At 55.9% G+C, this 12683-nt stretch overlaps 1 protein-coding gene across 1 annotated transcript in view; it reads right to left on the bottom strand.

Annotated features, from left to right (window-relative positions):
- The window catches only part of LOC147098722 (putative ATP-dependent RNA helicase DDX17), a 53058-nt gene extending 41733 nt beyond the window's left edge, over positions 1-11325 (bottom strand). Inside the window, exons 1-2 of the mRNA XM_085969412.1 lie at positions 11172-11325; positions 10116-10284 (exon numbers count right to left, since the gene is read on the bottom strand). Coding sequence (XP_085825538.1) covers positions 10116-10284; positions 11172-11218 — 216 coding nt within the window. The 5' untranslated portion in view covers positions 11219-11325. The remainder of the gene's footprint in view (positions 1-10115; positions 10285-11171) is intronic.
- Positions 11326-12683: the final 1358 nt, after the last annotated feature.

Raw genomic sequence — 12683 nt, forward strand, 5'->3', positions numbered from 1 at the left:
TCGGGGTGCAAGCGGGGCACTGCACACAGCATTGCCGGCGGTGTGAATGGTTAGCACCGTCATTAACCTCCCGCTGAATTTCACGGAGGCGTTAGCAGCGCCGTGCCCAGGCACTAGTTGATTTGCCGTCGTTAACGGCCTTAGAGGGCGCCAACCGGAGGCGCAAATCAACCGAATTTAGCCCCCTAGTAATTTAATCCTTTTAGTCCCAGTATCTTTTCAAAAAGGCACCACATTGTAGACTCTTGACCGAGGTCAGAACATGTGGAGTGGGGGACAAGTAGCAGAATGGATAGCTCACTCGCTACAAACCAGAAAGCAGAGAGTCAGGGTTAAAGGTAGTCACTCAGACTGGCAAAATGTGTGAAGTGGTGTTCCACAGGGATCGGGGCTGGGACCACTGGTGTTTACCATTTACATAAATGATTTAGACTCAGGAATCAAAGTACAATTTCAAAATTTGCAGACGCCAAATTGGGGGTACTTTATAAAAAAAAACAAAAAAAAAACAATTGGACTGTAAATAAACATAAGCCACAGTCCAAAGATGTGCGGGTTAGGTTGATTGGCTATGATAAATTGACCCTTAGTGTTAGGGGGATTAAATACGTGGGGTTACGGGGATAGGGTGGGATATGTGTTGGTGTAGGGGTTACAGGGATCGGGTGGGACATGTGTCGGTGCAGGCTCGATGGGCCGAAATGGCCTCTATCTGCACTGTGGGGTTTCTGTGATTCTGTGAAAACTTAACAAATCAAATTAAAATTTGGTTTTCCAGGTTGATAATGCACTCCAGTCCCCGCGGCGCCCGCGGAAATACTCAAGCGCGCCGGCGGACACTGCGTGCTCCACCTTCAGGGCCACCCGGGCGCAAACATGGCCGCGGAAGAGAGGCAGGCAATCCGGCTGGACGACCCCCTCGACCGCCCGCTGCCTGGACCAATTGATGGCTCTTTTAGCCAGGCCCAGGAGCAGGCCCACAAGGAGGTCCTCCAACCTGTCCGCTCCCCTCCGCACCGGGTGACCGTAGATCAAGAGCGTGGGACTGAAGTGCAACCAAAAATCGAGGAGCAGCCCCTTCAAGTAGTGAAAGAGGGGCTGCAACCTCTCACACTCCATATAAACGTGAAACACGGACTCCTCCAGGCCGCAAAAAATGCAGGCGGCCTGGGAGTCCGTGAACCTACTTAAAACCTTATTGCACGGGACCGCTCTGTGCAACACCCTCCAGGCCAAGTCCCCGATGGAACAAGGGAGGGCTCCCGCGTAGAGAGCCCTCCATTGGGGACCTCCGCCACCGCCAGTCGGCAAGACGCCACGCCAAGGCGTGTCCGGACAGTAGACGAAGATGGCAAAGTGGAGTGCGCGCAGGAGCAGCCCGTACAGGAAACCCCTCCGCGCGGAATGAAAAGGCACGGAGGGTATTTCCTCGAGACGGCTCAAGTTGTGAGGCGCCGGTTCCCATGGGGAGTTTCGGGGCTGGGCGCCGATGAGGAATTCCGTCCGAACGGGGGTAAGCTCCAAATTGGGGGTATAGGCCATTCAAAGAGCTGAATGGCCTACTCCTACATCTTATGTTCTTATAGTTAATAGAGGATTGTGACAAAATACATGAAAACATTAATAAGCTTGCAGAATGGGCGTAAGCGGCAAATGAACTTCAATATAGAGAAGTGTGAGGTGGTGTATTTTGGTAGGAAGAGTAAGGAGTCCACATGCTCCTTGGATAATAAGCGTGTAAATGGGGTAGAGAGCAGAGGGATCTGGGGGTACAGATACACCAACCACAAAGTATCGACACTGGTTAATAAGGCTTTTATAGATATGTGAAGAGAAAAAGATTGGTGAAGTCAAGCGTAGGTCCCTTGCAGTCAGAATCAGGGGAATTTATAATGGGAAACAAAGAAATGGCAGACCAACTAAATACATACTTTGGTTCTGTCTTCACAAAGGAGGACACAAATAACCTCCCAGAGATGCCGGGGAACATAGGGTCTGATGAAAGGGTGGAACTGAAAGAAATCAGTATTTGTAGGGAAATGGTGTTAGCAAAATTGATGGGACTGAAGGCCGATAAATCCCCAGGGCCTGAATCTACATCCCAGGGTACTTAAGGAAGTAGCCCTAGAAATAGTAGACGCATTGCTGGTCATCTTCCAGAACTGGATAGACTCTGGAACAGTCTGGAGCAGCACAGTGGCTCCCACAGTCCAAAGATGTGCGGGTTAGGTTGATTGGCCATGATAAAAAAAAATTGGCCCTTAGTGTTAGGAGGGATTAAATACGCGGGGTTACGGGGATAGGGCTTGGGTGGGATGGCTGTCGGTGTAGGGACCGGGTGCTAAGGGTTTGGATGATCAGCCATGATCTCGTTGAATGGCAGAGCAGGCTCGAAGGGCCGAATGGCCTACTCCTGCTCCTAGTTTCTATGTACCCATGGATTGGAGGGTAGCTAATGTTACCCCACTATTCAAAAAAGGTGGTAGAGAAAAAGCGGGGAATTAGCCTGACATCGGTTGTGGGGAAAATGCTAGAGTCCATTATAAAAGATGTAATAGCAGAGCACTTGGAAAGCAGTGACTGGATCGGACAAAGTCAACATGGATTTACAAAAGGTAAATCATGCTTGACTAATCTACTGGAATTTTTTGAGGATGTAACTGGTAAAATAGATAAGGGAGAACCAGTGGATGTGGTGTATTTGGACTTTCAGAAGGCTTTCGATAAGGTCCCGCATAAGAGGTTAGCGTGCAAAATTAAGGCACATGGGATTGGGGGCAAGGTATTGACTTGGATAGAGAACTGGTTGGCGGACAGAAAGCAAAGAGTTGGAATAAACGGGTCGTTTTCCAAGTGGCAGGCAGTGACTAGTGGGGTACCGCAAGGATCGGTCCTTGGACCTCAGCTATTCACAATATATATTAATGATCTGGACGAGGGAATTGGATGTAGTATCTCCAAATTTGCAGACGACACTAAGCTGGGTGGGAGGGTAAGCTGTGAGGAGGATGTTGTGAAACTCCAGTACAATATGGACAGGTTGGGTGATTGGGCAGAAACATGGCAAATGCACTATAATGTGGATAAATGTGAGGTTATCCACTTTGGTGGCAAAAACAGGAAGACAGATTATTTGAATGGCAATAGATTGGGAGAAGGGGAAGTGCAAAGAGACTGGGTGTTCTTGTGCATCAGTCGCTGAAGGTAAGCATGCAGGTGCAGCAGGCGGTTAAGAAGGCAAATGGTATGTTGGCCTTCGTAGCAAGAGGGTTCGAGTACAGGAACAAGGATGTCTTGCTGCAGTTGTACAGGGCCTTGGTGAGACCACAACCTGAGTATTGTGTGCAGTTTTGGTCGCCTTACCTGAGGAAGGACGTTCTTGCCATGGAAGGAGTGCAGCGAAGATTCACCAGGCTGATACCTGGGATGGCAGGAATGGCGTATGAGGAGAGATTGGATCGATTGGGCTTATACTCACTGGAGTTTAGAAGATTGAGAGGGGATCTCATCGAAACCTATAAAATTCTGTCAGGCCTGGACAGACTAGATGCAGGAAGGATGTTTCTGATGGCCGGGGAGTCCAGAACCAGGGGTCATAGTCTAAGGCTAAGGGGTAAGCCATTTAGGACTGAAATGAGGAGGAATTTCTTCACCCAGAGAGTGGTGAGCCTGTGGAATTCTCTATCACAGAAGGCAGTAGAGGCCAGTTCATCTATCTATATATATATATAAAGCGGCTCTTCTGTCTGTCTGTCCGCCTGGTCTCTATACGTTTGGAAGTTACAGAGCGTACCGACGCGCGCGTCGCCTCAAAAGAAAGCTTGCGATTCCGGACCGGTCATAGGCGTATTTACGTTTCGGCTGGACAAAAATCCCGCCCACGGTATCCCAAAAACGTTCAGCGTTCCGCTCATTAGCATCTCATTAGCGACTGTGTGACGTCGAGGTCTTCCTACAGTTGAGTGTCGAGTGACTCGACGATTGACCAATCCTACGCTTCGGTGACCTGACGACCAATCGGTGCGTGTGTGGGCGGGCCTTATCCTTCTGAACCGAGGTGAGTGGCCGCCATCTTGATTTTCCACGATTTTTTCCCCCACACTTTGTGTGTTAGGGAACTAAGGTAAATATTTCAATTATGTGTTAGGCAATTAATTAACAATTTATTTGAGTTTTATATTGTGTTTAGCAACCCCCCCCCCCCCTCCTCCTCACCCTCGCGCAGGGGGGACTCGGGGCCTGAAGCTGAAAAAATTTCTCTCTCTCTCTTTCTTCCCTCTCTCTCTCTCTCCTTCTCCTCTTCCCTCTCTCCTCTCCCCCTCTCAGGTGTCGCGGACGGAGCGCGGGTGCGCCACCCAAAGTTTCCCGCTCGCTAACGGCCTTGCTGGCTCCCGTGGGCCGCTCGCACTCAGCGCATGCGCCGCCCGCAGCAGCCGTGCGATACGCGGGGGACCTCAGCAACGGCACCGGACCTCAGGCGCTAGGCAGGGGGAGGGGAGGGAGGGAGAGAGGGGAGGGGAGGGAAGGGGAGGGGGAGAGAGAGAGAGAGAGAGAGAGAGAGAGAGAGAGAGAGAGAGAGAGAGAGAGACAGAGAGAGAGAGGAGAGAGAGAGAGGGGGGAGGGAGGGAGAGGGGGGAGGGAGGGAGAGGGGGGAGGGAGGGAGAGGGGGGAGGGAGGGAGAGGGGGGAGGGAGGGAGAGAGGGGAGGGAGAGAGGGGAGGGAGAGAGGGGAGGGAGAGAGGGGAGGGAGAGAGGGGAGGGAGAGAGGGGAGGGAGAGAGGGGAGGGAGAGAGGGGAGGGAGAGAGGGGAGGGAGAGAGGGGAGGGAGAGAGGGGAGGGAGAGAGGGGAGGGGAGGGAGAGAGGGGAGGGGAGGGAGAGAGGGGAGGGGAGGGAGAGAGGGGAGGGGAGGGAGAGAGGGGAGGGGAGGGAGAGAGGGGAGGGGAGGGAGAGAGGGGAGGGGAGGGAGAGAGGGGAGGGGAGGGAGAGAGGGGAGGGGAGGGAGAGAGGGGAGGGGAGGGAGAGAGGGGAGGGGAGGGAGAGAGGGGAGGGGAGGGAGAGAGGGGAGGGGAGGGAGAGAGGGGAGGGGAGGGAGAGAGGGGAGGGGAGGGAGAGAGGGGAGGGGAGGGAGAGAGGGGAGGGGAGGGAGAGAGGGGAGGGGAGGGAGAGAGGGGAGGGGAGGGAGAGAGGGGAGGGGAGGGAGAGAGGGGAGGGGAGGGAGAGAGGGGAGGGGAGGGAGAGAGGGGAGGGGAGGGAGAGAGGGGAGGGGAGGGAGAGAGGGGAGGGGAGGGAGAGAGGGGAGGGGAGGGAGAGAGGGGAGGGGAGGGAGAGAGGGGAGGGGAGGGAGAGAGGGGAGGGGAGGGAGAGAGGGGAGGGGAGGGAGAGAGGGGAGGGGAGGGAGAGAGGGGAGGGGAGGGAGAGAGGGGAGGGGAGGGAGAGAGGGGAGGGGAGGGAGAGAGGGGAGGGGAGGGAGAGAGGGGAGGGGAGGGAGAGAGGGGAGGGAGGGAGAGAGGGGAGGGGAGGGAGAGAGGGGAGGGGAGGGAGAGAGGGGAGGGGAGGGAGAGAGGGGAGGGGAGGGAGAGAGGGGAGGGGAGGGAGAGAGGGGAGGGGAGGGAGAGAGGGGAGGGGAGGGAGAGAGGGGAGGGGAGGGAGAGAGGGGAGGGGAGGGAGAGAGGGGAGGGGAGGGAGAGAGGGGAGGGAGGGAGAGAGGGGAGGGGAGGGAGAGAGGGGAGGGGAGGGAGAGAGGGGAGGGGAGGGAGAGAGGGGAGGGGAGGGAGAGAGGGGAGGGGAGGGAGAGAGGGGAGGGGAGGGAGAGAGGGGAGGGAGGGAGAGAGGGGAGGGAGGGAGAGAGGGGAGGGAGGGAGAGAGGGGAGGGAGGGAGAGAGGGGAGGGAGGGAGAGAGGGGAGGGAGGGAGAGAGGGGAGGGAGGGAGAGAGGGGAGGGAGGGAGAGAGGGGAGGGAGGGAGAGAGGGGAGGGAGGGAGAGAGGGGAGGGAGGGAGAGAGGGGAGGGAGGGAGAGAGGGGAGGGAGGGAGAGAGGGGAGGGAGGGAGAGAGGGGAGGGAGGGAGGGAGAGAGGGGAGGGAGGGAGGGAGAGAGGGGAGGGAGGGAGGGAGAGAGGGGAGGGAGGGAGGGAGAGAGGGGAGGGAGGGAGGGAGAGAGGGGAGGGAGGGAGGGAGAGAGGGGAGGGAGGGAGGGAGAGAGGGGAGGGAGGGAGGGAGAGAGGGGAGGGAGGGAGGGAGAGAGGGGAGGGAGGGAGGGAGAGAGGGGAGGGAGGGAGGGAGAGAGGGGAGGGAGGGAGGGAGAGAGGGGAGGGAGGGAGGGAGAGAGGGGAGGGAGGGAGGGAGAGGGAGGGAGGGAGGGAGAGAGGGGAGGGAGGGAGAGAGGGGAGGGAGGGAGAGAGGGGAGGGAGGGAGAGAGGGGAGGGAGGGAGAGAGGGGAGGGAGGGAGAGAGGGGAGGGAGGGAGAGAGGGGAGGGAGGGAGAGAGGGGAGGGAGGGAGAGAGGGGAGGGAGGGAGAGAGGGGAGGGAGGGAGAGAGGGGAGGGAGGGAGAGAGGGGAGGGAGGGAGAGAGGGGAGGGAGGGAGAGAGGGGAGGGAGGGAGAGAGGGGAGGGAGGGAGAGAGGGGAGGGAGGGAGAGAGGGGAGGGAGGGAGAGAGGGGAGGGAGGGAGAGAGGGGAGGGAGGGAGAGAGGGGAGGGAGGGAGAGAGGGGAGGGAGGGAGAGAGGGGAGGGAGGGAGAGAGGGGAGGGAGGGAGAGAGGGGAGGGAGGGAGAGAGAGAGGGGAGGGAGGGAGAGAGGGGAGGGAGGGAGAGAGGGGAGGGAGGGAGAGAGGGGAGGGAGGGAGAGAGGGGAGGGAGGGAGAGAGGGGAGGGAGGGAGAGAGGGGAGGGAGGGAGAGAGGGGAGGGAGGGAGAGAGGGGAGGGAGGGAGAGAGGGGAGGGAGGGAGAGAGGGGAGGGAGGGAGAGAGGGGAGGGAGGGAGAGAGGGGAGGGAGGGAGAGAGGGGAGGGAGGGAGAGAGGGGAGGGAGGGAGAGGGGAGGGAGGGTGAGAGGGGAGGGAGGGAGAGAGGGGAGGGAGGGAGAGAGGGGAGGGAGGGAGAGAGGGGAGGGAGGGAGAGAGGGGAGGGAGGGAGAGAGGGGAGGGAGGGAGAGAGGGGAGGGAGGGAGAGAGGGGAGGGAGGGAGAGAGGGGAGGGAGGGAGAGAGGGGAGGGAGGGAGAGAGGGGAGGGAGGGAGAGAGGGGAGGGAGGGAGAGAGGGGAGGGAGGGAGAGAGGGGAGGGAGGGAGAGAGGGGAGGGAGGGAGAGAGGGGAGGGAGGGAGAGAGGGGAGGGAGGGAGAGAGGGGAGGGAGGGAGAGAGGGGAGGGAGGGAGAGAGGGGAGGGAGGGAGAGAGGGGAGGGAGGGAGAGAGGGGAGGGAGGGAGAGAGGGGAGGGAGGGAGAGAGGGGAGGGAGGGAGAGAGGGGAGGGAGGGAGAGGGGGGAGGGAGGGAGAGGGGGGAGGGAGGGAGAGGGGGGAGGGAGGGAGAGGGGGGAGGGAGGGAGAGGGGGGAGGGAGGGAGAGGGGGGAGGGAGGGAGAGGGGGGAGGGAGGGAGAGGGGGGAGGGAGGGAGAGGGGGGAGGGAGGGAGAGGGGGGAGGGAGGGAGAGGGGGGAGGGAGGGAGAGGGGGGAGGGAGGGAGAGGGGGGAGGGAGGAGAGGGGGGAGGGAGGGAGAGGGGGGAGGGAGGAGAGGGGGGAGGAGAGGGGGGAGGGAGAGGGGGGAGGGAGAGGAGGGGAGGGGAGGGAGGGAGGGGAGGGATAGGACAGGGAGAGGGGGGACACACAGGGGCAGTGAGACCAAACGCCCCAAAATTGCCCTCGCAACACGGGGCTCCCCAGCTAGTTAGGTATATTCAAGAAAGAGTTGGATATATTTCTTAAGGCTAAAGGGATCAAGGGATTTGGGGAGAAAGCAGGGACAGGGTACTGAATTTGGATGATCAGCCATGATCTCATTGAATGGCGGAGCAGGCTCGAGGGGCCGAATGGACTACTCCTGCTCCTATCTTCTATGTTTCTATGTTTAAAAACAGCAAACCATGCCCCGAGGTTCAGTTCTAGAATAGAATTGAAAAGCAGGGAAGTTATATTAAACTTGTATCGAACCTTGGTTAGACCACACTTGGAGTACTGTGAACAGTTCTGGTCTCCATATTATAAAAAGGATAAGGGGCACTGGAGAAGGACCAAAAACGATTTATTGGAATAATAGCAGAACTGAGGGGTTCTACCTATCAGGAAAGATTGAACAGGCTGGGGGCACTTTTCTCTAGAAAAGAGAAGACCGAGGGGTGACCCAATAGAGGTCTTTAAGATTATGACAGGGTTTGATAGGGTAGATGATGTTTCTACCTGCAGGCGAGACCAGAACTAGGGGTCATAAATATAACAGTCATAAATAAATCCAACTTTACCCTGAGAGTAGTCAGAATGTGGACTCGCTACAGGAAACTGTGCGCTATCCGGCACCGACGGGACCGAGCTGTTGCCGTCCCATCAAAACTGCCGGACAAACCAGCGCTAATGTTGAAACATACGGAGGTTTTGAGCTCCGTATCTGGCAACAAACCGTTGCTTAGCAACAGCTTCTAAACAGCCGGCCGTACCTTGCAAGCGTCTCTGTAGCTTAGCAACAGCTTCAGCGAGACCTTGCAGAGCCTGACTGGTGAAAAAAAAAGCAACGAAAAGAAAAAAAAACCTAACGAAACGGCTCCTGATTTTTGCCGGTGGCTCGAGTATTCTGGGCAGTTAACCTCCGGATAAACCAAAGTTTCCTGTACCACCCAGAGAAGTTGAGGCGACTAGCATTGATGCATTTAAGAGGAAGCTAGATAAACATGTGGGAGAAAGGAATAGAGAGTTACATTGATGGGGTGAGATAAAGAGAGGAGGACGGAGACTCATGTGGAGCACCAGCATGGAGCGGTTAGGCCGAATGGCCTGTGTGTTGTAAATACTATATAATCGTTCTGGAATCTGCAATGCACCTTCGCCAAGGCCAATATATCCTTTCAGACGTGCGGTGCCCAGAAGTGAACACAGTACTCCAGGTGGAGTCTAACCAGAGCTCTGTACAACTCCTAACAGAACATCCACCCCTTTTTATTCCAGCGCTCCAGAGGAAGGCCAATGTTCCATCCTCCACCGTCTCTAAATTGTCAGACTGCTTGTCCGACATCCAGATGAGCAGAAATTTCCTCCAACTAAATATTGGGAAGACCAAAGCCATTGCCTTTGGTCCCTGCCACAAACTCCGTTCCCTAGCCATCGACTCCACCAGCCTCCCTGGCAACTGTCTGAGGCTGAACCAGACTGTTTGCAACCTTGGTGTCGTATTTGATCGAGATGAGCTGCCGACCACATCACTAAGAAACGCCTACTTCTATCTCCGTAACCTCACCCAACTCCACCCCACCTCAGCTCATCTGCTGCTGAAATCCTCATCCATGTCATTGTTACCTCCAGACTGGACTATTCCAATGCACTTCTGGCCAGCCTCCCATCTTCCACCCTCCATAAACTTAAGAACATAAAAAATAGGAGCAGGAGTAGATCAATCGGCCCTTCTAGCCTGCTCCGTCATTCAATAAGATCATGGCTGAACTTCAACCTCAACTCCACTTTCCTGCCCAATCCCCATAATCCCCTTCAAGTCCAAAGATTTATCAATTTCGGTCTTGAATATGCTCAACGACTGAGCATCCACAGCCCTCGAGTAGGGAATTCCAAACATTCACAACCCTCCGAGTGAAGAAATTTCTCATTTCAATCCTAACTGGCCGACTCCCTTATCCTGAGACTATGCCCCCTAGTTCTAGACCCTCAAGCCTGGTGAAACAACCTCAGCATCTATCCTGTCAATCCCCCTCAGAATATTGTGTTTCAATGAGATCCCCCACAATTATTGCATTACTTTTGTTACAAGCTGCTCTTATTTCTTCATTAATACTCTGTCCAACACAATAAATTATTGTCGGGGGGCCTAGAAACTACTCACCCACCTAATATAACTCACCAAGGTTCTGGAGTCCATTGTTAACTTATAACGATAAATGCAGTAGAGTTTGCTAAACATGGATACCCACCGGGCTTAATCTAACCACTTCGGGATGCTCCACATAGAAGTTCTTCTCAAATTTCGGCAGCTCCTCCATGTCCCACTTCTTTTTCCTCAGCCGCTCTCCAGGCTGTCCGAATTTCTTCCCAAGTGATGGGCCTCCACGGTTAGGGCCGCCACCAAACCGTGGTCCATTGCTGGTGAAAGAAGATCAGGTCTCAGATTGAATCAGGAGGGCAGGTAGTTACACAGAGCCCGCCTCAGTGCAGTACGTGCCATGGTGATGAATGCAGCAGCTGACAGAGGGCCCGGGTGGGAGCAGCATTGCCGCAGCCTCTGTCACCACACCGCCAGGCCCGGGGCCCAAGAAGCTGCGCCAGCTGAGCCCGGCCAAAATACCCGGATGGGGGCGGGACCAGGACACAACCGCGCGGTGATTGACAACTACCCCAACCAATAGGAGAGCGCAGGGACACAAACTGACAGCAATCCTATCCAATTAAACGGGGCGCCCCACGCCAATCAGAGCGCGAAAAAGACGGAAGGCGGGCCCAGCTTCTTCGGCTGGTCATGGTGAACGGCGCCAACCGGAATAAGCTGGCTGGGCCCGGCTCATAGCCAGCCCCGGGCCATGCCTCAACCCCGGGCCGTACCCCAACCCCCGGGCCGTGCCTCAACCCCGGGCCGTACCCCAACCCCCGGGCTATGCCTCAACCCCGGGCCATGCCCCAACCCGTACCCCAACCCCCGGGCCATGCCTCAACCCCGGGCCGTACCCCAACCCCGGGCCGTACCCCAACCCCGGGCCGTACCCCAACCCCCGGGCCGTACCCCAACCCCCGGGCCGTACCCCAACCCCGGGCCGTACCCCAACCCCCGCCCGTTTCCCCATCCCCGGGCTGGCCGGGACCTCACCAACACGGAGCTGGGAGCGCCCAGCCCAGCCCAGCAGCTCGGCCTCCGGCCTGGGTCGGATCGGGGCGAGGCCTGGTCTGAGCGGCCCAGCCCGCTCCGCTTTAAACTGTTTATTTGCCCTTGCCGGCCGCCTCGGTGGGCCGTCGGGGTGTCCCGGTCACCGACCTACCTGCCCCGGTCTCTGCCGCGGTCACGATCTCCGCCAAAGCCTCTCATTTTCAGCCAATCCTTCTGGTCAGGGAACAAAGAAGCCGCAGTGCGCGTCCAACGATCGACAGCAACACGCCGGAACAGCCGCCCCTCCTACCGGATCCTCTGCCGGAACAGCCGCCCCTCCCGCCGGACCCCAGCCCGCCCAGCAACAGTGACTGCGGCCCAACGTCACAGGCCCGCAAGCGGCTGCACCAATCGGCGCAGAGCGAGAGCAGTGTACGTGGTGCAGGCTTGGGGCCTACAACACCAGGCGTTGCGCAGAGCCTGAGGAGCTTCTCCACCAGCTTGTGTTTATATAGCGCCTTTCACCTAGTGAAATGGCCCACTGATACAGGGGCTAATAGGTTTCAATTATGAGGACAGGTTGCACAGACTAGGTTTGTATTCCCTTGAATATAGAAGATTAGGTCTGATCTAATTGAGGTATTTAAGATCCAAGGAGTTGATATTTTCTACCCTATTTCCTCTAGTTGGAGTCCAGAACAGGGGGGCATAGCCTTAAAATTAAAGCCAGGCCAGTCAGGGGTGATGTCAGCAAGCACTTCTTCACACAAAGGGTAGTGGAAATCTCTCCCCTGAGAAGCTGTTGAGGCTGGGGATTGATTGACAATTTCAAAACTGAGAGTAATAGATTTGTTAGGCAAGGGTATTAAGGGTTTTGGAACCATGGTGGTTGATGGAGTTAAGATACAGATCAGACACGATCTAATTGAATGGCAGAACAGGCTCAAGGGGCTGAATGGTCTCCTGTTTCTATATTCAGGTCATTAATTTATATCAAAAAGAGCAGTGGCCCAAATACCGACCCCTGGGGACACCACTGTATACTTCCCTCTAGAGTGAAAAACAACCGTTCACAACTACTCTGCTTTCTGTCTCTTAGAAAGGTTGGTATATAGGGATGGAATTAGCTAAAGGATAGGGACAACACATATGGGTCCAATGACCTCTCATCCTGGATGAATAAACGTAAAGAGACATATGTGATTAGAACAAGTTGTATTACACTTATACCTTGGCAAGGCAGCAAGCACTCAAGGCTTCCTTCACCAGCATAGGCTTTTGCCTGAGATGCACAAGTCTTATGGGTTCCTGATAAACCACCTGCAACAGCTTCTTAATTAATTTATGCACAAACATGGGCTGCAGGACCTTTCTGCTAATGGCCTACTTAGCCCCTTTAATCGTTAGAAATAGGTGTGATATTAAAATACTGAAAAAAGAGATTCAAATATAAAGCACTTTCCACACAATAAATGTTATTTCTACAAATACACATCATTTTGTGAACCGCAAGATCAGACAAACAGCAATGAGATTAATAACTAGTTAATCTGTACTTGGTGGTAATGGCTGAGAGAGGAATGCTTGCCATGGCACTAGGAGAAGTCCCTGTTCCTCTTAAGATGGTCCCATGTGATCGTTAATGTCCACATGACCTTGGTTTTCAAACCTTATGTGAAGGACA

The sequence above is a fragment of the Somniosus microcephalus genome, chromosome 28, assembly GCF_052327205.1.
Source record: "Somniosus microcephalus isolate GS21.2 chromosome 28, FLI_Smic_1.0, whole genome shotgun sequence".
Lineage (NCBI taxonomy): Eukaryota > Metazoa > Chordata > Chondrichthyes > Squaliformes > Somniosidae > Somniosus > Somniosus microcephalus.